This window comes from Dendropsophus ebraccatus, chromosome 9, assembly GCF_027789765.1.
Source record: "Dendropsophus ebraccatus isolate aDenEbr1 chromosome 9, aDenEbr1.pat, whole genome shotgun sequence".
Taxonomy (NCBI): Eukaryota; Metazoa; Chordata; class Amphibia; order Anura; family Hylidae; genus Dendropsophus; species Dendropsophus ebraccatus.
Genome location: NC_091462.1, coordinates 57,895,034 through 57,922,911, shown reverse-complemented (window position 1 = coordinate 57,922,911; position 27,878 = coordinate 57,895,034). Strand labels below are relative to the sequence as shown.

At 41.1% G+C, this 27,878-nt stretch overlaps 1 protein-coding gene across 2 annotated transcripts in view; it reads left to right on the top strand.

The window, feature by feature from the left end:
* The window catches only part of KLF7 (KLF transcription factor 7), a 122,483-nt gene that overhangs the window by 51,610 nt on the left and 42,995 nt on the right, over nt 1-27,878 (top strand). Inside the window, exon 2 of one of the 2 annotated variants that reach the window (XM_069985261.1) lies at nt 25,104-25,532. In XM_069985261.1, coding sequence (XP_069841362.1) covers nt 25,104-25,532 — 429 coding nt within the window. Of the gene's footprint in view, nt 1-25,103; nt 25,717-27,878 lie in introns of both variants that reach the window. The other variant, XM_069985260.1, reaches the window with a different exon arrangement.

Genomic DNA, 27,878 nt, shown 5'->3' with positions numbered 1-27,878 from the left:
TTGTAGAGACATGTACAAAGTTTTGTATGGTTGACTTCTGAGTGTTCAGACCCAACTAAAAGCCTGGACGGAAGTTTATCTCCCTGACTAAGCACTCCCTGCATGACTAAGTTGATCCAATAGACTTACATTGGGTATCCATCTCAGTCACTTGGCTCGGAAAGAACATGGATAGCGACTACATCTCCCCCCATGTTTTAGAGTTAGGGTGCGTTCAAACGTACAGGATCCGCAGCAGATTTGATGTTGCAGATTTGATGCTGTGTCCAGTTATTGAGATGAAATCTAAGCAGAAAATCCGCTGCGGATCCTGTACGTGTGAACGCACCCTTAGGCTGGGTTCACACTATGTATATTTGAGGCTGTATTTGGTCCTCATGTCAGGTCCTCATAGCAACCAAAACCAGGAGTGGATTGAAAACACAGAAAGGCTCTGTCCACACAATGTTGAAATTGAGTGGATGGCTGCCATATAACAGTAAATAACGGCCATTATTTCAATACCACAGCCGTTGTTTTAAAATAACAGCAAATATTTGCCATTAAATGATGGCCATCCACTCAATTACAACATTATGTGAACAGAGCCTTTCTGTGTTTTCAATCCACTCCTGGTTTTGGTTGCTATACAGCCTCACAAATACAGCCTCAAATATACATAGTGTGAACCCAGCCATAGGCTGGGTTCACACTACGTATATTTCAGTCAGTATTGTAGTCCTCATATTGCAACCAAAACCAGGAGTGGATTAAAAACACAGAAAGGATCTGTTCACACAATGTTGAAATTGAGTGGATTGCCGCCATTTAATGGCAAATATTTGCTGTGTTTTTAAAACAACGGCTGTTATATTGAAATAATAGCAGTTATTTACTGTTATATGGCGGCCATCCACTCAATTTCAACATTGTGTGAACAGATTCTTTCTGTGTTTTTTTTTTTTGTGTCCTTCCCAGCCATGTGCCGCCATTACCCGCCCCCATGTATCCTCTCCAGCCGTGTGCTGCCATTACCCGCCCATATATGTGTCCTCTCCAGCCGTGTGCCGCCATATATGTGTCCTCTCCAGCCGTGTGCCGCCGTTACCCGCCCCTATATGTGTCCTCTCCAGCCGTGAGCCGCCATTACCCACCCCTATATGTGTCCTCCCCAGCCGTGTGCCGCCGTTACCCGCCCCTATATGTGTCCTCCCCAGCCGTGTGCCGCCATTACCCGCCCCTATATGTGTCCTCCCCAGCCGTGTGTCGCCATTACCCGCCCCTATATGTGTCCTCCCCAGCCATGTGCTGCCATTACCCGCCTCCATGTGTCCTCCCCAGCCGTGTGCCGCCATTACTCGCCCCTATATGTGTCCTCCCCAGCCGTGTGCTGCCATTACCCGCCCCCAAGTGTCCTCCCCAGCCGTGTGCCGCCTTTACCCGCCCCTATATGTGCCCTCCCCAGCCGTGTGCCGCCATTCTCTTTCTGTGTTTTTAATCCACACCTGGTTTTGGTTGCAATATGAGGACCACAATACTGACTGAAATATACATAGTGTGAACCCAGCCTTAACTTGGTTTCTCACACCCAGAACTCGCCAATCGAAACTTTTCACGTTTCCCCAAAATTTCATTAGTTTTTTAAAGTGACAGTGCCCATTTAAAATAGTTTTACCAGAGTGCCAGTACTGTGGATAGGTTCTGGTTTGTTTTATCTAGTGCTTTTAGGGTCAGACCTAATTGTAGGAAATGATTGTACTTGTTTATTGCACTGCTGTAAAGTAATAGATCATTTGATGTGGTAAACTCCCTGTGTGAAGTGATAAGGAACCACTCCTGTCTGGGAATTCTGTTAGCATTTACATTTCCACATTATTGCTGTGAGTTTTGTAGGACATGGTGAAGAGCAGATAGACCTGTTCTATCTGTTAAGATATCCTACACCAGATGGTGTGCAGAGACCCTCTGAAGAGAAGGAGCCATGGCAATAAGGACTGCAGGTGTTTAGTAGGGTTTCATGGAGAAGGCATTGTCCCATAAGTAAAGTGTACGAGAGCTATGGTACTGGTTCAGGGTATGTTTCACTCTTATGTCTTTAATGCTTTGCATACAGTCATTGAGGAGGAAATAGAATTTCCTGCTTCATGTGTTGATAAGACCTTAAATGTAACTAAATGTATATGTATATTTTCCTAGCCTCCTGCGTTGTCTATCACGCAGATCCAGAAGCTGAGAGTGTGATAAGAGACGGGGGATGGAGGACAGCTGCAGGTGGGAGTCTATAGCAGCTGGGACAGCCATGACTCACACCAACACAGTATAACAGATACCGAGCCTTACATTACACCGCCTCTCTCCATACATTTACAGAATGTACACTCACAGAATTGTTTGAATAAACCAGAGGAATATTATTAACATGGGAAGAAGTCTCTATTTACCTGGCTATAACCAAAGCTCTCGCTATATGTTCAAAAAATTCATGGTCGAGACCTATGTGTACTTGCCATCTGGCCAAGAGGAGCAAAGTACTGCTTGGCCTGTAGCCTGCAAAAGTACATTACCCATTAATGCATTATTTAAATATGAATAGATTTGGAGTCACATTAGGCAGCAGTTGTCAATAGACTTACTTGAATTGTTATCCAGTCAAGGACAGTATTGTTATGGAAGGGATAGGTGGCACCATGTTAGTGGCGATCCTAGCAGTGGCATTGCTATAGGTGTCATGACGATCACAGTCCCGACCAAGGAATATTAAAATTAACCATTTGTTTGCCCTAGACCACAAATAGTGCTTACATTAAAGGGGTAGTTCAACCAGTGACGGAAAGTGCTAGAGATTTGTAATCTCAAGTAAATTTGTAAATCTCTTGTCTTCTAGTATTTATCAGCTGCTGTATGTCCTGCAGGAAGTGGCATTTTTTTCAGTCTGGAGAGAAGAAGAGGTTTTCTTTGGGCATTTGCTCATACTCTGGACAGTTCCTGACATGGACAGAGGTGGCAGCAGAGAGCGCCGTGTCAGACTAGAAAGAATACACCACTTCCTGCAGGACATACAGCAGCTGAAGACTGAAAGACTTAATGTTTTTTTTTTTTTATAGTAAAATTGGTTTATAGTAAAATTAGTTTTATAGTAAATTACAAACCTCTGGCACTTGCTGGAACCAGTTGATTTGAAAGAAAAAAATTGGGGGTGAACTACCCCTTTAACCCCTTCATCACCCTGCACTACAGGAATACTAGAAATAATCCAATTACTGACCTAGACCACCAGAAATTTCTCACTGTGCTAGATCACCAGGTTTACTGACATCAACCATTCACTGCCCTACACCACAAGGAATAGTGCCTTTAACCCTTTCACTGGCCTAAATCACCAGAAATGAAGACTCTAACACACGTAGTTATGTCATCACTCATAGACTACAAGGAATACAGACATTAATCCCTTCACTGCCCCTAGCCCTCTGGACATACAGATATTAACCCCTTCACTGCGTTAAGGCCCTGTTAGATGGGATGATGTGCTGGCGATAAGAAGTGCCAGTCTCTGTGATTGGTGCTTATTTGGTGAGCCTCTACAAGGCACAAACAACCACGTGACTAGGCCATACGAAAGATTGCTAGATCGTTTATTCAGTCCTGAAATTAATGATTGTTGTCAGTGTGCGACCTATAGGGTTAATTAAATGGCCTCACAAAAGATCCAATAAATAAGCTTTATCTCATTTGTTTGCCGATTCACTGCAATAGACCGAGATACTGTGAAACATTTCTTTCTGGATACTGTGTGGCCCTGTATATCTGGATGTTTTATAGCTAATTATTAGGCGGCTGTATAATACTTATTTAATGATATTGTGTATAGTCTGGCCTAAAGGGAGCAATGCTCATGTCTATATCTGCCCCACTTGCTAGCTATAAAGACTTAAAGTAACAGTCCGGCCCTGGTCAGTGTTGCCTTCGAGAGAGGGAACAAAGATACATTTCATAAACCTTTATGGATCCAGTTGATTAGTCATAAAAGTCGGTTGTCAGAAAAAGCAGTCAGTTTTGGAATACCCCATCTTAGTTAGAGGGCTTATCATAATTTGAGTAAATGCTGGTGTAATGCATTATTTTACCTTGAGAAGCATAGCAGGGCACCCACTAGGTTCAATAGCCATCTACTGAACTGTATTGGTACTCTTGAGCTCAAAGCTGAGTACAGCCAGTGTTCTCTGTACAGCCATTTATTATAGCCTTTATTACTCCAAGAAACACTAAGAGGGCATGTAATAAGAGGGTGTCTGATGCAGCTAGTGCAGATACTAGATTCTTTGCTATTTTGTTACACAGCTGGCCTTGTATCGGCCAAGTGCATATGGATACTTGCCCAAATGGATTTTTGTCAGCAGTGCATTTTATTTGACTTTCCCTGAGATTAAAGTGTACACAGCCTATTTTCACTATACAAAGGAACCTGTCATACTTGTCTAAGATCTTCTAACAAGGGATTAGCAGCCCTGTTGGTATTACACCAACAATGTATAAAGTCGTTGCATACTTTTTGATGTTTGCTTTGTTCATTGTGAACTCCTGCCTATCAGAAATCTGCTGGATGTTGCATGTTCACATCTGAGAACGCATACACACGGGCATCAGTCATCCTTTGAAGATACTTTATTTGTTATATCGCAGATAAACAGACATTAGAGGAGGTGCAATAATCGAGCATATAGAAATGTATACCGGCTTTTCCGGGTTTCCATGAATGTGTAATATCCAGAGCTGCGTTGTCAACTGATGTTGGAGTTTTGAATGTCAGTGCATAGAATGTGATTGAAACCCTCCATTATTGTGATGCTATCTATAAGGGCTTCTTAAACATGCGTCTTAAACAGCAGGTCTTTACAGCGATATCATTATTATTATTATTATTATTATTATTATTATTATTATTATTATTATTGTTATTATTCCTCTTTTTTCTTAACTAAACAACTGCTATTCTGCACAATGTCATGCAATATTATAAGCTGCTGCAGTTGCATTCTGAAGGAGTTTAGGAATAGCTAAAATTGCGTCTAGTGCTTTTCTTTGTTATATCTATGGGCAGCCTTTGTGATATATATTAGTTTTGCCCAGAGTATCTTTATAAGAATCAGATTATATTGATCCAGCACTTACTGCCCCCTTCTCATACACGCACCTTGTTTTTCAAATCTATCTATATTTTATACTACCATATAAATTTCTGTATATACAGTAGTATATACATATACTACTATGTTATCTACAATTTACAGTGGTCAGACCCCTAAGATCTCGGGGGCCCAAGTCTCCTGTTAGAATATACTTGGTTGCTTCTATTGAGAATGAATTAAGCAGTGATGTGCATGCACGACCTGCTACTTGGGTCTTCGTTCTTTCTTGGGATCGTAGGGTGTCTGACCTTTGAGGCTCAGGTAGGCTCCCAGTCCAATGCCTCTCGTGGCACTCATCGAGGAATGCCACCGTGCTCAGTGTGTCATTGTCCATCTATGGGAGAGCGCGCGCTCCTCCACTGCCGCAGCTCTCCGCTCAAAGAAGTTACCTTATCGCTATGGTCTTAAGGTTAGGATTAATTTATTACATAATATTTTCCTAGTGTAAATATATCATGTGCTGCATTGGATGAACATAATATACTCTTGATCTCAGCATTTTCCCTATGTTTACTTGTATGTCCTATGGCCATTACAAATACATTGATCAGGGCTGGATTGCATGAACATTGGATTACACCACTGACTCTTAACCCTTTCCCGCGCGAGGACGTACAGTTCAGAGCGGGCGTTCAGAGCGGGGCCGCGCGGCGACCCTGCTCTGAACCACGGCGGTCCCGGGTGCCGCTTGTAGCCCGGGACCGCCGGTATTAGCGGGCACGGTCCGATCGCCGAGCCTGCTAATGCAGTAATCAGATGCAGCTGTCAAACATGACAGCTGCATCCGATTACCGGATTCAGCTTATCCCTGGTGTCTAGTGGCGGAGATCGCTCCCCCGGGACGTTATCCCGGAGAAGCGATCCCCGTGTGTGCTGCCGGCCGAAGAACCTCTCCAAGATGGCGCCGTCCCCGGCTCGGCACTCGTTTACTCCCCTAATAAAAGTCAGAATCACCCCCCTTTACCCAGGTTATAAATAAAAGTAAATAAATAAATAAAAAAACAAACATGTTTGCTATCGCCGCGTGCGTAATCGCCCGAACTATTAATTAATCACATTCCTGATCTCGCACGGTAAACGGCGTCAGCGCCCAAAAATCCCAAAGTGCAAAACTGCGCATTTTTGGTCGCATCAAATCCAGAAAAAATGTAATAAAAAGCGATCAAAAATTTGTATATGCGCAATCAAGGTACCGATAGAAAGAACACATCATGGTGCAAAAAATGACACCTCATACAGCCCCATAGACCAAAGGATAAAAGCGTTATAAGCCTGGAAATGTATATTCGTTAACAATGGTTTGAATTTTTTCAGGCCATCAGATACAATATAAGTTATACATGTTATATATCGTTTTAATCGTAACGACTTGAGGAACATGCATAACAAGTCAGTTGTACCCCAGGGCGAATGGCGTAAAAACACATACCCCCAAATAAAAGAAATGCGTTTTGTTTTTTTTTCAATTTCACTACACTTTGAATTTTTTTCTGGTTTTGCAGTGTACTTTATGCAAAAATTCAGCCTGTCATTGCAAAGTACAATTAGTGACGCAAAAAATAAGGGCTCATGTGGGTCTCTAGGTGGAAAACTGCAAGTGCTATGGCCTTTTAAGCACAAGGAGGAAAAAACGAAAACGCAAAAACGAAAATTAGCCTGGTCCCGAAGGGGTTAAGCTTGCTTGTTACTTCCCTTTGTCCAGTGTATTTATTCAATCTTCACATTCTTTTGCAGTTTTTCTAGGACTTAGTTTTATTTCTTTAGTGCTCCTTGAAGACCCCTGCTGTTCAATGATCATTGTCAGGGGGTTTGATTGAAATGTACTGAGAATTATTTTACACCATTGATAGTATTTTACTAGAATAAGGTGCCTTTTTCTCATGGCCTCCTGAGTCTGCTTGCAGAGTTCTACCTTGAAGCTATATAAATTAAGGTTAATACTATTTGTTAACACTTGAGTGCCTATTGACATGTACTTGTAATGGTTCCAAGAAATGTCCGAGCTTTTGCACTTGTTCTCTGGCATAAATTGAAGTAACATGCAGATGTTTTGCAAGCCATCTTAAGTAAGCAGGAAGCCCATCCTCTTCCTCCGTACACGTGTGTATCCGCAGTGAGTTTATTGTATGTTCATTGAGGATCCCAGTAGGCACATTCTCACGGAAGTGTACTGCAAGGAGTTAACAGTTCACACGAACAATGAATATTGGAGACATAGTAAATGCCTAAAATGACATGTTTTGATATGCTTTACTTTCTGGACGGAAAGAAGTTTAAAATAAAAAATGCAATTCAATGAATGAAGATAGTAGTATTCTGAATACTGGGACTTCAACATAATTTGTACTTGTAATAAAAACTATTATATACTATAGATAGGTAGTTACAATGGGTGCAGAAGAAGAAGTTGGCCCTTGGCCTGGGTGCCAATGGGGGCATATTTTACTCTCTGCCTTATAAGAAAGACACTGGTTATAAATGCCACACATTACACGGAGAGCCTAAATCTTTGCACTGAGCTTTAATTTACATCCGTATGTACAGAAATCTGGTCTAAGAAGATCAATGCTACTGCTTTGAACTCCCTACCACTAAATACTACTTGGCTTCTTCTGGTCTAGGGGCCTTTTTGATCAGCCAACCTGTTCCCTTAAAGGGGTTATCCAGAGCTACAGAAACATGGCAACTTTTGCACCACACTTTGTCTCCAATTCAGGTGTGGTTTGCAGTTAAGCTCCATTTACTTCAATGGAACCGAGTTTTAAACCTCGCCCAATCTGGAGACAAGAGTGGTGCAAAAGTGGCCATGTTTTTGTAGCAGTGCATAGCCCCTTTAAACTGAGCCTTTAGACAGCTCAACTATGGTGCAGACAGAGCCACACGAAGCATCTCTGTATTGATCATGAAGCCTTTCAATTTACATTTCCAACCTATAACACAAGGAGATGTGTGGCCAACTATTCAGGATTTTTTTTTTTACTCTTGCCAATACAATTCAATCAGCTGATAAATGTTTGCTAATATGTGTTTGCTAGTTCAGCAGCTGATCACTGGACCCTTTACACTGTTTACCGATTATCACCCTGTGCGATAGGGCCCTTGCCTATGGATCCTTACACCCTGATTGTTTAAGAGTAATTTCATAGCCCTCCCTGTTTTTTCTGTTAACTGCACGTCCTTCTGCCATAAGAAATATGTATCTAAACAGGTGACCAGGAGATCTATGACATTTGAAGGAAGGAGGCCAAGAAATCCCTAAAAATCTCAACATGATAAGATCAAAGAGAAGTAAAATTTAGGCTGGGTTCACACTACGTTTTTTTTCGTCCGTTTTTTGCAGGAAACAAAACTACCACAACAGAAACAATTCCAATAAGAAGTCTCTTTTCATGGTTGTTGATATTTTCATGGAAAGGTAACCTGCTCCTGCAGAGGCTCCTTCCGATAACTGCTTGTGGGGAAGTTATTCTTGTTGATTGTAAGCCCAAGAAAATGAATGCAAAATGTCTTGACTGATTTATATGCATGTATAAGTGTAGAATTTATGAATACAGAAAAAGGATGTTGATACACCTGCTGCAAAAACAATATAGCTCTTGGGCTTGAATTCTAATCTGTGTCTAATACTTCTATGACCTTGACATTCTTGTCATGCTTTGGCCTTGCATAGAGTCATTTTACAACACCTCTTCAGCTAGGAAAAGTTTTTATGAGACACGGACATACATGGTTTGGGGTTCACTTTGATTTGTAGAACATATGTGGGACGATGTTAGAGCTGCAAAATTGTCTGCAGAATACTACATAGACCACTCACTGCTCCTAAAAATTCTACTAGGAATAAATGAGAATTTATTCTAGGGTTTAGGTTCCATATTTTACTGTTCTCCTATTATTTCTTATGTGCTTAAAGGTTTGTTTGGCTAACCTAAGATGACCTTTTTGTATATGTCTAAACGATGTCTATAGGAGTGGGGTTCTTACTTAGACCTGTCTTGTCCATGTATGAGATAGATGGGCATTTATAGGAACAGCTCTGTCTATTACTATATTTCTACTGCAGTAACTGCAGTGCCAGACTGGCAGCCGCTTCTCTTAAAGATTACTGATGATCTTGGAGGTTCTCTGAAGACAGAACTGACATGAATAGTTGATTGCTGTGCCACCGTCATTTGCAGTCGTAGTCTTCACGAGATGACCTCTTTAAGAATCTTTTCTTCTCGACAGTGAAAGAAACATGTTTTTCATCCTTTCATTCAACTACACAGTGCACGGAAACCTCCAGAGAAAACCTCCTAAAATTGCATTAAAAGTGATCTTCTATGTGGGTTACCTCTAGATATAATGTGCGGTGGACTAAAAATCCATCACGCAAAATTTAGTCTGGACAGAAAGGTATCAAAGACATAGGGGGAATTTCTCATGATCAGTGTCTCATAAGCCGATCCTAAATACCCCCCCCCCCCTCCCGCCACCACCTTGCTGGATTTAATTAGAGTTGCAAGCTTATACATAGATCCTGGAGCATTCGAGCTGCTTATGTGCCCTAGCTGAAATATACACTAGATCAGAGTGGGCATACATTTCAACCATCGGGCAGGTATAAATTGGCATAAATGTGAAGCAAATGGAGGACACATCCCCTCCTCCTGCTTGGCACGAGTGATGTAAATTTTTAAAAAGTCTGCACCTAGCATGACGTCTGATAAATTCCCTCCATGGTCTTTTGGAAAGTTTTCACTGTATTAGACCACAATCCTGTACAGTTGCTTGTATATAATTTGACATTTACTCTATTACTTAAACTCATAGCTTATCATTGTACCAGGCTTTGTAGTTTCTCCAAGTTATGTAATGAGTACTTATTCATTGATTCTGTGTGTTCTATTGTACGTGAATGGGAGCATTAATGGTGACATAGTGAGAAGTCAATGACATTAAACAGAAGTATTCTGGTAGTTGAGAAATCCTTGAAAATGGTAATCCTGTCATCACTCGTTTCCCAATGCAGCCATACACATGTTAGTTCATATTAACTATTATAGTCATTTAGACTTACGGTACACGTCCAGTGACACCAAGTGGAGGGTGAACAATGTTTCTGGGAACATTCCTTCATGGAAATATTATTTGTGAACTGTCGAGTATCAGACGATATCGGACGTTAATCTGATGTGTATGGGTACCGTAACTGTTGCCTATAGTTTAGTAAAGAAACATTTAGAAGCCAGCTTTATCTGTAAGGGGTAATTCCCCTTTATGATATCAAGGCACAGTTCCTAGAGAGATCATCAAAGTAATTGGTAAACAGCATTTCAATCAAGCTTTAAACATGAAATAAATGTATTCATTTACATCTGGGATAGCACAAGTACATTTCTATATGTAATTTTACCTTCTAAAGCCGCAATAACTAGATTTCCTATCTTAGCCTGCAACGCTTTGTGCTCCACTACTTATGGCTGTTCTAAGCAAAATGTTTGTAATATATACGATTTGTCGCTTTCATCTGTTTACACAGCTCTGGTTACGACCCTAGGGCACAATTCACTACCTTTTCATACCATGAAAGAGCCTTTTCAGAAACCAACACTGGCTTTCGACAGCACTAAGAAAAGTTTATTACGCGAACAAATCATCCACAATAGAAAAACTGAACGCTTCAACGCTCGGGGAAATCTTAAAGCATATTTTGTTGAAAGCTTGTGTAACATTTTCTTGGCAGCCTCTCGCTTTCATTCTGCTTGGATTTGTTGAGGTCAAGAAGGCCAGGCACCTAGCTTTTAGTGGACCTTTGCCTTATGTGTGATTGGGGATTTAATGATGCCACATTGGGTTATATCGGGTGGGTTTGAGTGACAGCGACAATACAGGCTTTTTCTTCTTGATAACCACAATCCAAAATTATTGATCTCTGTTCTGTGCAGCTAACAATAAAGGTAAATTCCTCTGGTTAATGGAGGCCACTCTGTTTCATTGCTTTGACGGTGTACAGTAATTGTGTATGAACTATAGGCACCCTTGTTACTGTATGTATGTATGTACTGCATATATGGTTAGTGTTGCATAGACAGAATACACAGAATTCGATCAGTAGGTATCCATTAGTTATGGTAATCTGCACTTATTGACCATCATGTTTCTAGTCTCTTTTGATTTCAATCATATAATTTCTGCTTAAAAAGAACCTGAGGCTGCCAAATTGATAAACTAAGCCAATAGCCAAATAAAGCTTAGCCTTAAGACCAGTGACCATACCTTTTTTGTTTCATGGTTTGGTCCCCTGATGAATAAGGACATCTTTCTCTATAGATATGTAAGTCAGGCGGAAGTTCCCACAGGTTATTCCTCATCACTCCAAATGCATAGGTATTCTCACCCATCACCTTCGCTGCTACGCCCCCCAAGCCTGCCCTGCATCCACTTCTCTCATTTGTGATTGACAGCCACTAAGCTATCATCTCATTTCCCTCAGCCCAGTAAAATCTTGAGCAAGTGCCATCCAATCAAGGGATGGCACTTGCACAATGATGTACTCTTCTGTGAGGGTGTGCAGAACATTTATGAGGCCACCGAGAGAAGAGGTGGGATCTCTAGGCACTTGAGATGATGAGGAGAACACTTAAGCCGCATTTGCATATTTAAAAAAAATCACTTTTATTTTTTGCATAGAACCAACCTTTTCTAATTAAAAGCCCTGAAGCTAAACCCTATAGTGCCATAGGCTCAGTTTAGTAACTTGATAGATAGCTGATGATAGGTCCTTTATAAGGAAAATCTGCCAATGGAGATTTGGTTTTTTTCATGTTGAACATGTCCTACCATGATGCTGGAGTGCCAGTTCCAACCATCAGTATTGTTGCTGAGAAAATAAATCTATATATTTTGGCTTGAGACCTTATACACGTATACTTCATGCTTAGTGCTGTAAGTTGTAAGGTCGTAGATGAACATTGGTATCAGCAAAGGCCATAGTTTCCTAAAAAGCCAAACTATTTTTCCTTTGACAGATCCAATTTCATAAAACACAGTTAAGTGCAAATTGTTTCAGCGCAAGATTTCTCAAAAAGCAATAAATCATGGGTTTTGTCGTGAAGGAATTAGCTTTTATGTGTATGTTCTTGCTGGTAAGACTTGCTATAATAAAGACAATTAAGGATACTATTGAGCGCGATGACAAATTTCATAAGATATTGATCAGCAACTAAAGCTTGTATTATACAGTTCATTTTGTGTTGTACAGAGACGAGAAGAAAGTCTAAGTGTAGCATTGTCACATAAGCCAAGAGCCTGTGCTTTACATAAATTAGCATTCAGTGTATGGAGATTGCTATGGTGTCCCAATACCATAGTGAAACGTTTTAGAAGACTGCTTTCTCTTTTAATGGGAAGAATTAAACATCTTTACAATTTTCATGGGATTCCAGTTCTATCAGTGGCGAACAAATAAACAGAAGCGGTACAGAAGGCTTAGAAATAAGTCTCTGTAGACTGGCTCTAGCTTGATGTGTTAGACGCGTTACCTTGGTAGTGCATTTCCGAGAAGTAGGCAGGGTTGGCTGATTATAAGTAATGAGGGAAGAGCATCCCCGGAGAACCCAGCTCTGTGTGATACAAGCTGACCGTGTCCCTGCAAGCAGATTAGCCACGGCTGGACCTCTCACCAAATGCTGTACAATCCAAATAGTTGACCTGATTTCTCTTATAAAGACTATGAATGTGTGTATAGAGTCTTATACTGAACCAGGACATACTGAAAGCTTAAGGCTGCAGTAAACTTGAGCTCCTCATGTTGTATAATATGCCTCTTGTGCCCACAATCTCTCTATTCCACACTCTCATTGATCATTTCTTACAGCAGATCAGAAACTTTACTGCAGTTTGTTTCCACAACTTGGAAAGATTATTTTGTAGAAAAGCCCCGAGGACCAAACAAGCTTTAAGTTTTTTTTTGTTTTTTTTTTAAAGCAAGGCTGAAATCACTTGTAATGATTGAAAGAAAATCCTGCAGGGACATTAGACCTTTCTCCATAGTCATGCCACAGATACGACAACCTTGAACACGCTCCAAGAATCATACTCTGCTGATGCATCCTTTCAAAGCGTCTATTTCTGACATCAACCGTGAGCCATACTTCTCTTTGCCAGTTTTTATCCTAAACTGGAAATTAATTGTGTTTGTGTTACAATCCGCTTGTAATCGACATTTCCATATGCCTTTCCTTTTATGTCCTCTCATGTCCTGGCTAGTTACTCTTACAGTTGTAATAGACTGCACGTGGAGTTATGCTTGGCTAGCTCTCTCACCAATGCTATCAAAAAAGTTTTAATTTGATGAATTACTTATAATGTATGAAGTATTGGCATCAAAAGTAGCGGCCCCTATTCTTGTTTGATCCAAAGGAGAACAAACGTGGCACTCACCAATAACATGCAAACAACATGAACAATTCTTGTTTAGTCTTCATGTTAGGTGCTCAACTCTTTACTGAAATGTACATAGTTATATCATTGCATAAGTAGCAATTTGCCATCATGGTGTGAGGCTTAAATGAATGTACCAGCAGGTACATCACTTTAAAATTTTTACATCAATTGACCGTCGTTGGCGTAGGGATGCCAGTTCCACAGTCCTTTTTTTGAACCGCAGCCCCGTTCCAGTGCACAGTGCTGGTCTATTCCCAGTCACTGGCCCAGCTTGAAGCACTGGAGGCAGGCCCACCCGTCTCCTGTGGGATGTTCTACCCTCACCTTTGTGACGTGGCTCCATTAGAATGAATAGAGCCACGTCAAAGAATGGAGGGGGTTTTGTCTCACTGTGGGCAGGCCCGCCTCCAATGCTTCAAGCTAGGCTGGTGTCCAGGAATAGACTGGCTCCCTTGGCAGGAACTGGGCCGCAGTTAAAAAAAAAAAACTGCGGCACCGACATCCCTGCGTCTTTTAATGTAAAAATCTTAAAGTAATGTAGCTAATAAATAAATAATAATAAATTGACCACTGTTTTCTATGAACACAAAATAGTCCCCTGTGTTTTAGAAAATGAGGATTAGAGTATCTCCTTAAAATAGAGAGTACAGCTGGCCCCCTTACGATCATACACTTATACCCTATACTGATGTGTTTAATAGGAATACTTCCTTAAGGCCTTAATACTTCCGGGTCATGGAATGGCCGGTCTCAGAAAAGATCATCCCGACCGATCGAATGATCTTTAGCACCACTGAGTTCTGATGCGGGCGCATCTGTGCGTGCCTGCATCAGAACTCCCCACAGCACACAATGGAGAAAACATGTCAGTTTTCTACGGCACCACTAGGGATCCCGGCCGCAGTGTATACTATGTGGGACATGTAAGAAATGCCTTTTTTTTGGCGCAGATGGGGCATATCGGCGTAAAAATATTCGCAAATGGTATTTTTGCAAATATTTTTTTTGCATCTGCCCCATCTGCACCACCTTTGCCAGTGGGGTGGAGACGGGGCGTTACGGGGGGTGTGGCAGCGCACAGAGGAGGCGCGGCCTCTGCGTGCGCTGCATTTACCCTTTTTTTGTGGAAAAATGATACTGAAACCTACGCCGCTCTGAGCTGGCGAAGGTTTCAAAATTTTCGCACGGATGGGCTCCGTGCGATCGGGATTTATGTTGAGGCAATGCGCCTCTACATAAATCCCCTGAGCTCTGGAGCTTCATAACGCCGGACTTCATAAATGTTTCCCTATGTGTATACACACTCCGACCAGGATTCCCTGGTTCTGTAATGGGTTGTTCTAAGTATGGTTCTGTAATGGGTTGTTCTAAGTATGGTTCTGTAATGGGTTGTTCTAAGCATGGTTCTGTAATGGGTTGTTCTAAGTATGGTTCTGTAATGGGTGGTTCTAAGTATGGTTCTGTAATGGGTGGTTCTAAGCATGGTTCTGTAATGGGTTGTTCTAAGCATGGTTCTGTGATGGGTTGTTCTAAGCATGGTTCTGTGATGGGTTGTTCTGTAATGGGTTGTTCTAAGTATGGTTCTGTAATGGGTTGTTCTAAGTATGGTTCTGTAATGGGTTGTTCTAAGCATGGTTCTGTAATGGGTTGTTCTAAGCATGGTTCTGTGATGGGTTGTTCTAAGTATGGTTCTGTAAGGGGTTGTTCTAAGCATGGTTCTGTAATGGGTTGTTCTAAGCATGGTTCTGTAATGGGTTGTTCTAAGCATGGTTCTGTGATGGGTTGTTCTAAGTATGGTTCTGTAAGGGGTTGTTCTAAGCATGGTTCTGTGATGGTTTGTTCTGTAATGGGTTGTTCTAAGCATGGTCCTGTAATAGGCCACATGACCACTGCTGCAACACGTTAGAGTGTGAAATTTTGTCCCTCTTAGATTTTCCTCGATCAGCTGTAAGTAGTATTCTTGAAAAGTGACAGCATGTAGTAACCACAGCAGCTCAGTGGCAGACCTTGTAAAATGACAGAAGGTTTATTGAGTGCTGAAGCCCTTAGTGCATAAAAATCACCATTGTTTTGCTGGCTTCTGCAGAGTTCCAAACCTCACATTAAAATCAGCACACAAACTTTGTACTGGGAGCTTTATGACCTGAGTTTTATGGCTAAGCAGCTGCATGCATGTCCTATATCACCAAGGACAATGGCAAGCATCAGATGAAGTAATGTATAGCTACCAATGGAAATGTGTTTAGTGGAGTAATGAGTCATGCTTCTCTATCCATCTGATGGATTGGTGATTGCCAGAAAAATGTTACCTGCCTGCATGTATTGTACCAAGTATAAAGTTTAGTGGTGGAGGCATAGTTCTGTGGGGTTGTTTTTCAGGGGTTGACATAGGCTCCTCAGTTCTAGTAAAGAGAGAGGCATTTCGGACTATAGGATGTTTTAAACTTTTTGGGAGCAGTTAGGGCTCAGTCCATTCCAGCATGACTGTGATCCAGGTCCATGATGATTGGGGGAGATTATGTGGAGGTCCTTGTCTGCACAGGAGGAGTACTGCCCTCAACTTTTTTTTTTAAATCTTTGGGGTGAACTAGAATGGAGATTTTGAGCCCAGCCCTCTGATCCAACATCAGTGTCTGACCTCACAAATGCTTATGAGGATGAATGGGCAAATATTCCCACAGACACCCCCATAATCTTGTAAAAAGTCTACCCAGAAGAGCAACTTAATTTAAATGTCTATGGATTTAGAATGGTATGTCTTAGAAGCTTCCATTCGTGTAATTTGAACATGTCCTTATGCTTTCCGGGATATAGTCTAGATACTAATACTGTGGCTGTAACATAGTATTTGCATTAGCTGACAACAAGAAGACATTACCTTATTCTAACACCTATATAGTCTCATTAACATCATAAAAATTTTATATATATATATATATATATATATATATATACTGTACATTCTGTCTGTATTTTGTAGTTTTATTTTGAATGTTAGAGTTCCTTGTGCTCTGCAGTTGGTCAGTATCTGGGACATATTGTTAAGTATTCATACTGTCTAATATGTGCACCCTGCTGCCACCAAAGGGTATTATTGCAGACAGTGTACAGACAGGCGTACTGCAGGGCGCTCTACCAGCTGCTTCTCCAAGCTGGCACAGGTGCAGAGACAGTGGGAAGAGTCTGGGGAAGCTGAGGATAATTACAGGTTGCTGGAGCGCCAGACCAGTCTGGAAGGGACTTGGGGAGATGGACTTCTTTATAGAGGCCTGTGTCAGGACACACAGAATCTCTGTCTTCCTCTACATTAGGTCTGCAGTAAGACAATAAGAAAACATTTGATCAGACTGATTATTCTTGTAGCCGTCCCTGTTAAATGCTTCCACCTAATTTGTTGCCCTCTAGGCCTTATGATTGGGCAACAATTGGGAGACATATTGTGTGCTTCCAGTAATCTGAAAAAGCAGAGATTTCCTGACAATGGATGATGACAGATCTTTCACTTTCCTTACAGAGGAAAAAGGGTTGAGGGCCAACAGATGTCTCATTGATCAGTGGTGTCATTGAGACATCTGGCCCTTTATGACCTCTCTTATCCTTATAGAATATACTGTATATATGCAGGCTGATATTTACATATGATGATGCAGCCATCTGCAGTATAGATTTTCCATGTATTTATAAAGTCTCTGCAGGCTGCTGCCCACATACATGTCCAAAATCATCTCAATGACATTGATATCACACACAGACAGTTGGGACAACTAAATACCATTTAGATGTAAAAAAAAAAAGTTCTATTCTATACTATTGTATACTGTTACTATACTATATACTATTATATACTGTTACTATACTATATACTATTATATACTGTTAACAAAGCTTAGATCACATACATGCATACTAAAGCTTAGACATCAGAGAAGATAACCACACATCTTCTAATTCTTAGACTAGACAATCTGAAATTGTCGCCATTTTTCTCAGTGGCATCCGGTGCATCTTTATCTAGTCTAAGACTGCACCATTACTTGGTTTAGTTTCAAGAGGAAGTCCCAAGAAAATGAAAAACGTCAGATAGGCAGACAGGGGGTGTGAGAAAATAACATACAAGTAAACTCACCCCTCCTCGTGCCCCCGTTGCATCGCTCCCGAGTCCCTATGACCAACATTAGCCGCCATCTGCAGCTTGAAACCGGATATGTCACATACCTGGCTTTCCCAGCCGCAACGTCATGCCCCAGTTAAGTGATTGCCCACTCAGCCAATGAATGACTATGCAGTGTCCCATCCCAGTCACTGATTGGCTGAGAGGGCAATCACTCAGCCTGGCCATGACGTTAAAGCTAGGAGAGCTGCAGGTCACCAGTGGCTGTGAATGGGACCCTGGAGCGGCTATACGGGCACAAGGATAGATTAGTTGTTTACTATGACATGACATTGACATTGTTTACTATTTTTCCGCACCCCCTGCCTGTCTGTATTTTTTCACTTTCATGGGACTTCCCCTTTAATGTCAGAAATGTGTGTCAAAATGTTATACATTTTTGCCAAAACCACATCCACTTTAATGTGAGCCACATCCCCATGTCAAACAAGGCACACACGTGTCTAAAAATGTGTGGTCATGTAACACCTTTCTTTCTTTCTTTTTTTTGGTACAGATTGCTGAAGATTTTTGGCACAGGTAGTGTTGATTTTCTCCCCCCTTGGTGTTACTTAGAAGCACATTCTTTTTATATAGTTTACTAATATGATCTGTATAACAGTTCCCCGTGAACTCCTCTTGTAACCATGTGGAAAGCTTTATTACATACTTCAAGAGGATAAATGTTTGTCAGCTGCAGAGATGTTTCACTCTACAATTAATGAGCTTTGTCTGCAGGTGCTGGATTACCCCTTTAAGACAATGCACAGCTTTTCTGTTCAATAGATATCAGACGGTAGCACCTAAAGAATTTTCATTGTGTTTATTTCTTAATCTACGGCAATAACCCCCTGTTCTATAGTAAAATTAATGGGGTAGAAGACGACACATAAAAGGGCAGAAGTGAGCCGGGTGTACAGTCACTAATTGATGGTGTAGTCACCGATAGTGAACACGGCTGTAAATATGATGTCTCATTTGATGTCTCATTTCCGAGGCGATTTACTGAGCTTGACCACTACCTGCATTTTATAGCTTTATATTACAAGTACTTTATATTGTAATGTCTCCTGAGGGGTTCTTCCAGTAATCTGCAGCTCTGTGCCTCGCGTAGGTCTGTCTCAGGCCCCTTGCTTTGTAGACCCCATCTATCTGCAGCTTGCGGGACCTTTCATTGCCCTTGTGCACAGGTCATAATTACCCGTCTGCATTTGCACCGAGTGTCGACACTGACCCGATCGCCCATTTCAGCCGGTGTTATTTTATTAATTGTCGCTGATATTCATAGGTAATCGGCATCATCACATGAATAGCACTTCAGGAAACACCATTAAACACAGGAGCTTAACAGCCTGCTGTTATCCTCAAGTAGCATCAATTCACATTCTAATTGCACTTAGGTTACTGTTGATCTGCTGCAAACGTTCACCATGAACATAATAGTAGCCATTCATAATGGATTAGAGAGAAAAAGAGGAATTAAGGAAGCCAGCATGCCATATTTATATACAGTGCAACAGGACACTTGTCTGATCTACTGGCTTAGGATTATTCTCTTGCTTTGCTTCGCCGGGACACTGACAAGTCGGAAAGTTCATTTAAGGGACAAAAAACACAGCAGAGCCAGAGGGAGCGATGGTGCTAAACTAATGCTTGGAAATATGTCATTGACTTTCAGTGTCAGCCGTGCATTACACAGCCAAAACTTGGACATATCTGAAAAAAAAGACTCCAGCAGAGGAAATCAAAGTCCCACGTCGGACCCTCTGAAAATAGACTACTTAATAAATAAAACGATATATACTTCTCCATGAAGTCCATGACCCATTGCTGCTTTCCAGCTGTCATGTTCCTCTCCTTAGCAGCTGGGACCGGAAGTGCTGCAGACACGGACAAATCTTCAGTGAATTGGGTTGTAAGCTTTGTGTGCTCCGGTTCTGTCTTGTCAGGCCAGCAACAAGATCCATTTAGTTCTTGTTTCTCCTTTCCGATGGGGTTGCAGATGGCAGTGTAGGGGGCTCAAGCAGAAATCATGAGGTTGTTGTATGAGATTGGAAAAATATGTCCACTGTTTTACAGAAACAGCACCCTCTTGTATGTTTTCTTAAAGTGGTTAGCCAGCATTTGTTTTTTTTTTCTTTTAAAGCGGTCAGGCTGGGTACTTGCTGATCACCACTTCCTTGTCCTGTCTTGACACATAGGAAATGTATGTAATGTATATGGCAGTTTACCCCTTTAAATAAGACTGGGCTGTAGTGAGAGAAACAGACTTAATAAGAGTGACTGTGTTTGTGGATGACAGCAGTCATGTTTTTCTAAACTCAGACATTAACTCTTTAATACTGGTATGATCTTTGTAAAGTCTTTCTAAAGGCGTATGACCTGCAGCAAGTGGTATTGTTTCCATTCTGGACAGCAGAAGAGGTTTTCTATGGGGATTTACTTCTTTTCTGAACAGAGATGGCAACAGGGAACCCTGTCAGACTGGAAAAAATACACCATTGTTGGCATACAGCAGCTGATAAGTACAGGAAGAAGTAAATTACAAATATCTGGCACTTTCAGGCACCAGTTGATTTGAAAGAAATACAATTTTGGGAAACAACCCCTTTAAAGTGTACTTGTTACTAAAAGAAAATTTGACTTGTCGTAAAGACATGTAAAGAGTTTCGATATGTCAGGGTCTGGGTGTTCAAACCCTGATCTATCGCTAGAAGGAGTGCTTCCACAGAGTGCTTCTCTCCCCTCTCTCTGTGGGGATGAGATGGTCCCATGAACTTACAATCGGAGTCCATCTGGGCCATGTGACTTGGGGAGTGCTTCTGGCTTCTAGGGATCAGTCATATCTCTTAGACAAAAGTCGTATTTTCAGCTCTATTCTCATGTGATATTGTAAGTGAAAACCAAACAAACCTTTACCTGAGGACTGAGGAGAGCTCAGAATCCCTAAATGAGTGAGTGTTGGTAATGGCCAACCCCCCACCCCCCATCCCAGTTCTCAGTAGACCTCTAGGCAGCATGATCATGCGCTCTGTATATAACAGCCAGCTTTCTAGCTTATTGTAGACCGTGTCTCTAATAGTAGTTGGAAGCAACTAAATGGACAAAATAGCAGACTGAGCCATGCTGTTTTGTAATGAATACAGGTTATAAAGGTTGAGCTTCTCTTGAAGAAAAAGTTTAGTCTCTTGGTTGTAAAGTTGCTGGAATAAAATGCAAATTACAATAATTGCTTTGATGTGTCTAAAGAAACAAAGTGTGTAGTGTATATTGTAGGGTTATATATTGTAAGGTTTTTTTTCCTTCCTTTAAATTTTATTCTTAAATCTATGTGTTTGTGCAATAGACAAGCATCTGACTAACGTCCAATGATTGTGTCTTAGCGAGGATTATGTGAATGTCTACAGACAGGCCTTGGTTATGTGCTATGATTTCCTACCTTGGACAGCTCAGTACTCGGCAAGGTTGTAAAGATTTCTCTGCTAGCAATTATAGCTTTGGAGATTTAATGTATGGAACTTTTAGCCATTTTTCAGTTGTAAAGTTGAGCAGTTTTGTAATGCGATGTAATTCAGAGCTTGCCATATGCCAGGTGCCTAGAGAGCAGGAGATTTCCATCTAATTCTTTATATTAAAGGCTTTGTTCACATCTCATCATAGGGAAAGAAAAACTGAAATAGCAGCAGCAGCAGATCCATCAAATGACAGACACCAACAGCGCAACAACCCCTATTTACTGTAATGGAGTCTGTCTGGTGTCTGCTATGGTGGCAGAAGAAAATAGCATTTTGTTTTAATGGAACCTGTTACCAGTTTGTCTAAGACAACAAGAATTGTCCAGTTGGAAGTCCAACATGTCCAATGCTTTTCTTACTTGGCCCAGATTTACTGATGTGTTTCCGCCAGAATTTTGGCTGAGAAAGTGGTGCACGGGACTTTTCTCCACTTACTTTGCACCAAAAACGTACCTTAATCTGGCTGAAAATTCTGATGGACTCCAAACCAAGTAATACTTGGGGTAAACTATGCAATGAAAAGCTAGAAGCCTGATAAATCTGACACATTTAAAGATTGTCTAGTCTAAGTTTGCACTAAGGTTTAGTAAATGTGGAGCATTGTGTCATTGGTGTCATATATATCTTTGGTGAATTAGGGGCAATATATAGTGTCAGGGTGCCTTCAAGAAGATCTTTTATATAAGAAATTTATTATATGTCTTATTATATAAGCATATATATGGACAGAATGGCTTCCCATCCACTCCCCCATGTGACTTGCTGACTCTTGGATAGTGGATTTGTTTCTGTGCTTTTCACCATGCACATCATTAAACATCTTCTGTCATTGAAAAGTAATAGATTTCATCGCTTTACTCATGAAGGACCATATTCTCAGCCATGTGATTCTGGTGTCAGAAACTTGACTTCAAGTGACAGGTCACACTTTTTCACCTGGTTCTGCCCTGAAGCTCCCATTAACGCTCTAATTTCCCTAAAGGTGCAAATATCCTTTAAACCAGGGGTAGAGAACCTTGTCTCTCAAGCTGTAGCAAAACTACAACTCCCATCATGCCTGAAGAGCCAAAGCTTTAGCTGAAGAGCCAAGGTTCCCTGCCCCTGCTCCAAACAGAAAGATATTGTGCGTCCTTATTAGTACATAACATTACACAACACTGAGGGGTTATAGTTTTATGATCCCAACCTCCACCTCTAAGGAAAATGACCGCTATTGGCGTTCCACTATCTTTGCTTCAATAACTGTAGAAAATCCATTTGAGCAGCTGAACCTATTCCTCCTAAAAGAAGGACTCTTCATAATAATGCAGGTTTCAGCCATCAATAAAATAGCTGGAAGAAAGTTAATGGCAGAGTGTGCTTTATGACTGGATTTGCTATTGTGAAATGGCTTTTTTTTCTATTTGCTGTGCTTTTTGTAATGGTATGTGTGTCAGAATAATCCATCCTGACAACGTTTTTTCAGTCTGAATTCCAGTTACATGAAATATTATAGAGTAGGCTTCTCATAGCAATTCATTAACATATCAGCTCTCTCTTTCTATGTCAGCTTCTAAATCTCCATCATATTAGACTGGCCCTGGGCAACCATTTTAATATCCACAAAATAGCTTATTTTCCAAAGTGCTTAAACTGGTCGGAAATCTATCTATGTTCCCCATTGTCTCTAGGCATCCATTATGTTTTATAAAAGCTGTTATTGTCAGTCTGCTAACCATTACCTAAAGTTAATAACATGTTAATTTCTCACGGTATAACTCCACGCAAACCCCTAATCCAGCTCCGTTTGTCAATGAAAGTAACGTAGAGGAGCTTTTTTATATGGCGTATTTAGAAAGTGTTTTAGATAAATTGGTATTCATGGTGCCGTTTCCTGAATTCCACTGAGAAGTTGTTACAGGCTAGTAAAAAGAAATGGGAGCAGAATGAATGTTATCGCAGCCTTTCAGATATTCCTGGAATGCTTTGCAGAGGGTTTTTTTTTTTTTTTCATCATTTATTGTGCACTAGCAAACAGATGCTGTAAGCCCTTTACATCTCGGTGCGAGGGAGAGAGAATGACAGCAGAATTCTAAACCTCCTGAAACTTATTTACCAGTCTACTTGCAATGTTACCCAGGACAGAATGACTTTCTGCTTAGGAAGTAGCGGGAGTTCTCATAAACCTAGAACAAACGGTGCACAGTGTGGTTTACGCATCCCTGGCCTCATACCAGATGGAAGTACTGCTTTGTTAATGGAAGAAAAAAAAAACATTCCCCCATGTTCTCTGTACCATGATCAGAAGTTCTTACTGAGGACTTCATCCATTCAATGGTCATTCAGCCATACAGCTTATATACCGTCCTGGATCTATGGAACACTTTGTAGTTGTGCAAAGATCCAGAGTATTGGAAGAGAAACAGAACAACTGCAAGCATTGATCCATGCCAACAATGCTATATATTATTTATCATATGCATTCCATTATATTGTATCAGAACATGAAATGCTATGAACTAATCTACAGTATATACAGTATATATGTTTCCTACATAACTTTATGAAAAAAAAAAAGTCCTTTAGGGAATTTCTTCTGCACTGAATTTGTAGAACTTCAGGATGTTGCTTTAAGCCTCTGAGTCCATAAGAAAAATCTTGTCTGCAATTTATGGTAAATTTTCTGTAGATCCTACATTGTACAACAGGCTATTTATATGTTCTTCATTCCCTTCCACTAGTCCTCTCTAAAGAGCAGGGTGTAACTGCAGAGAAGGCAGTGCTACCTGGACCCTTATGTCTAAGGGGCACCAAAGGTCCTCTGCTACACAAGAAAAAATCAGTAATATAGATGGTAAATGGTGGGTTGCAGATTGCAGATTTTGCATTGGGGCCCAAAAAAGGACCCCCCTGTAGGGTTAAGAAGACTAGGTGATAAGCAGTTAAGAACTGCTCCAGAAACAGTGCCACTCTTTCCCAGGGGCTGTGTGTGGTATTGCAGCTTAAAGGAGAAGTGTGGGCAAAGATATTTTTAAGTGCTGGGGAGGATAAAAGAAATAACCTGCTCTTACCTTCCCCACTCCAGCAATGGTGGCTGCAAACTGCTGCTCCAGTCCCTGGGTCCCAGGCCGCTTCCTGGTCTGAGCCTGGACCCAGGCTCGAGGCGGGACCCTGCTACGGAGACTGGAGCAGTGGTACAGGACCAACACCATTGAAGTCGGAGAGGTAAGAGCACATTGTTTCTTTCATCCTCCCCTATTTTGTTCAGGCCAATTCATGACAAAACCCCAAAAGAACCTACTTAAAGTCAATGGCGTCCATCTGAATTTTCTCCATTGTTCAGAGCATGGCAAAGGTAAAAACAGGAGAATAGGGAAAGAGTGATTCATATCATAAAATAAATGTGCCAGCATGGTGGTGTGGTGGTTGGCACTGTTGCCTTGTAGAACTGAGGTCCTTGGATCTGACCAAGCATGAGATCTACATGGAGCTTGTATGTTCTCATCTTGTCTGCATGGTTTTCCTCCCATACTACACCATATAATGAAAGCCTATTTGGCTTCCTATTGTGAGCACATTGTACAGCAACAATTGGTATATTGATGTTATAGGGAATGGAAAGAAGTAAGTACAATGAAGCATAGACTCGTTTTTAATACAGTTTATCATCACGACATCTGTATGATGGTGTTATATAGCGCTGGAGGTAAGCCTGCTACGTCTTTGCATAGATATGGTGACGGAACTAGTAAGTCACACCAGAATTACCCTACAGTTACATTTTGGCCAATTATTTGGATGTTTTGTTAACACGTTACATCAAATATACTTTACTGACTACATTTTTCTCCTGTCGCTTCATAGACCTGTCTGGAATTAGAACGGTATTTGCAGACTGAACCAAAGAAGATGTCAGAGACATTTGGGGAAGATTTGGACTCTTTCTTGAACAGCTCCATTTCTCAAGGTACAGATGGATATGCCCGTAAGCTGGACCCAATTGTAATCCCTGTGGACATCAGTACGTATGAGAAGCGCCCTAGCATGGACCTGTTACTTTCACAAGACAAACTGCTGTCAGAAACATGTGTCAGCTTACAGCCTGCCAGTTCCTCTACAGAATGTTATACATCTGTAAATCAGGCACAGCTAAACGCAGTGACATCACTAACGCCGCCATCTTCTCCGGAACTCAGTCGGCATCTGGTCAAAACACCACAGTCTCTGTCCGCTTTAGATGGAACCGTAACATTAAAACTGGTTGCAAAAAAAGCCTCTGTTAGCTCTGGAAAGGCCACAGATTCCTCATCATCTGCCATAACATCAAAGTGTGGGCTAAGTGACAGTGAGCAGGCCGGGAACGCAGGGGAAGCCTCACCGGAGAATAAGAAAAGGGTTCATAGATGTCAGTTTAATGGTTGCAGAAAAGTCTATACAAAGAGCTCGCACTTGAAGGCCCACCAGAGAACGCATACAGGTGAGTGATATTACCTGATATTCTGATGCTGCTCGGAACCGTGTTGTAGACACTTTCAGAAACCACTTTTGTGCCACTTAACAAGAGGGGTCTTATCTGAAAGTAGGCATAAATGCTTCCCCAGTTTGGCACATTTTTGTCAAAAAAAGAAAAAGCCAACTTAGGCGAGGTTCACACTGCGTTTTTGCAATCCGTTTTTTTTTTTTTGCAAAAACAGATGAAAAAACTGATGCATTTGTGTGCATCCGTTTTGATACATTTTTCCATTAACTTCCATTGTAAAAAAAAGCGGATCAAAACAGATCCGTTTTTTTTTTGGACGGACACTACTTTTGTGTCCGTTTAAAAAAAAAAAACAGATCCATTTTGATCCGGTTTTTTTTACAATGGAAGTCAATTGAAAAACGGATCAAAACATTGCACAGAAATGCATCCGTGTTTTTCAAAAAACGGATGAAAAAAAACGGATTGCAAAAAAGCAGTGTGAACCTAGCCTAATAGACTTGCCATGGATTTCTGAACATGCCTTGATTTGCCAGGTCACCTGGTTATATTGCAGTAGATGATACTAAGGGCTAATGCACACATCCACAGAAAGAGTCCATTCACACTTCAGAATTAGTGCAGAATTTCAAGTGCAGTCTGCGACAAAGTTCTGCTTTGCCATTAATTCATTAGGATGTCTCACACACACTCTACCATCCCCCCAAAGAATTGACTTGTCCGTGCTTATTCCGAAGTGTGAACGGACTCTTTCTGTGGACGTGTGCATTAGCCCTTAGTATCATCTACTGCAATATAACCTGTGACTTGGCAAATCAAGGCATGTTCTGAAATCTATGGCATGTTACAGTATCAGGCTATGTTCACACTACGTAAAAAACACGTCCGTATGTCATAGCAACGGCCGTATTTGCGCAAACAATGGCCGTTGTTATGACATACGGCCATGTTTTTTACATAGTGTGAACCCGGCCTCACAGATGTTGATGCGATGTTAAAACCTCATCTGTGAGTAACCTAAAAAAATAGCATATTGTGAAATCTGCAGCATGTTGATTCTAGTGCAGAATCTTCACCTTTGCAATTCACAGGGAAATGTGTGGCAAAAAGATGCGGACAAAATCCACAACAGAAAATACCTCCCACACCTTGAGAGACTTCTTTTCGCTGATTTTTAGGGTCTATTCACATGTACAGGATCAGCAGCAGATTTAAAGTTGCAGACATCAATGTACATAATGAAACAGTATAAAATCTGAAGCTTCAGGTCTGTAACCTCATGTCCTCTACAGATCCTGTACATGTGAATGGATAATCTGTGACTCACTACCAAAGATGTGAATTAGATTTTAATAAATGTCTTGTACATACCATGAGAACAATGTAATGGAATCTCTGCAAAATAGCAGATTTTAAAGGGTTGTCCTTTTTACAAAACTTCTTATACTGCTGCTGAGACTTGTGTTCAATGCAGGACCTGCCCACTCCGCTAATCACTGGCTGAGAACACACAGTGTGATCGAGGAACCAGGGGTAGGTATGAATAGAACCCACCGCAGTATAGGAAGTTTTCAAAAATACTTTACAACTCCTTTAAATCTGCAGAATGTCAGTTTGTGCTGTGGGTATGCTACACTTTTGCTGCAGAGTTTCCCTATTGACTTTTTTTCCTAGTTGTTTAGGTCTCAAAATAAGGCTCAAAATGATGTATGAACATAGTACGTTAACACGTCTGTGTAACCGACCAAGGCCTGGTACACACTGGTACGCACAGTTTAGTGCAGTTTTTGGTGGAATCATGCTCCATATGATCTGTGTCATTTATTTTGCATTTGTCTTTGTTTTGGCTGAAAAAAGCAGCTCTAAGTGAACCTGATATATGACTCCCAGATGCAGCCAATATGGTTCCGTTTTGTATAGAGCCATCACAAGGTTTCTACTGTATCCTCATGTCTCTGATTTCATACAGGCATGCAGGTTTATATTTATCAGTCTTTCCGAGGACAAAACTGTTGGCTTTGCCCACAGTAAAAAAAAAATCAGAGCTTGGTTTTATTTTACCAGAGCAATCTGATAAATGAAAGCTAAGTTGTGATTGGTTGCTATCCTCGGACAGATTGATAAAGGTTTCATTGTGGTACCACCACATTACCATGGAG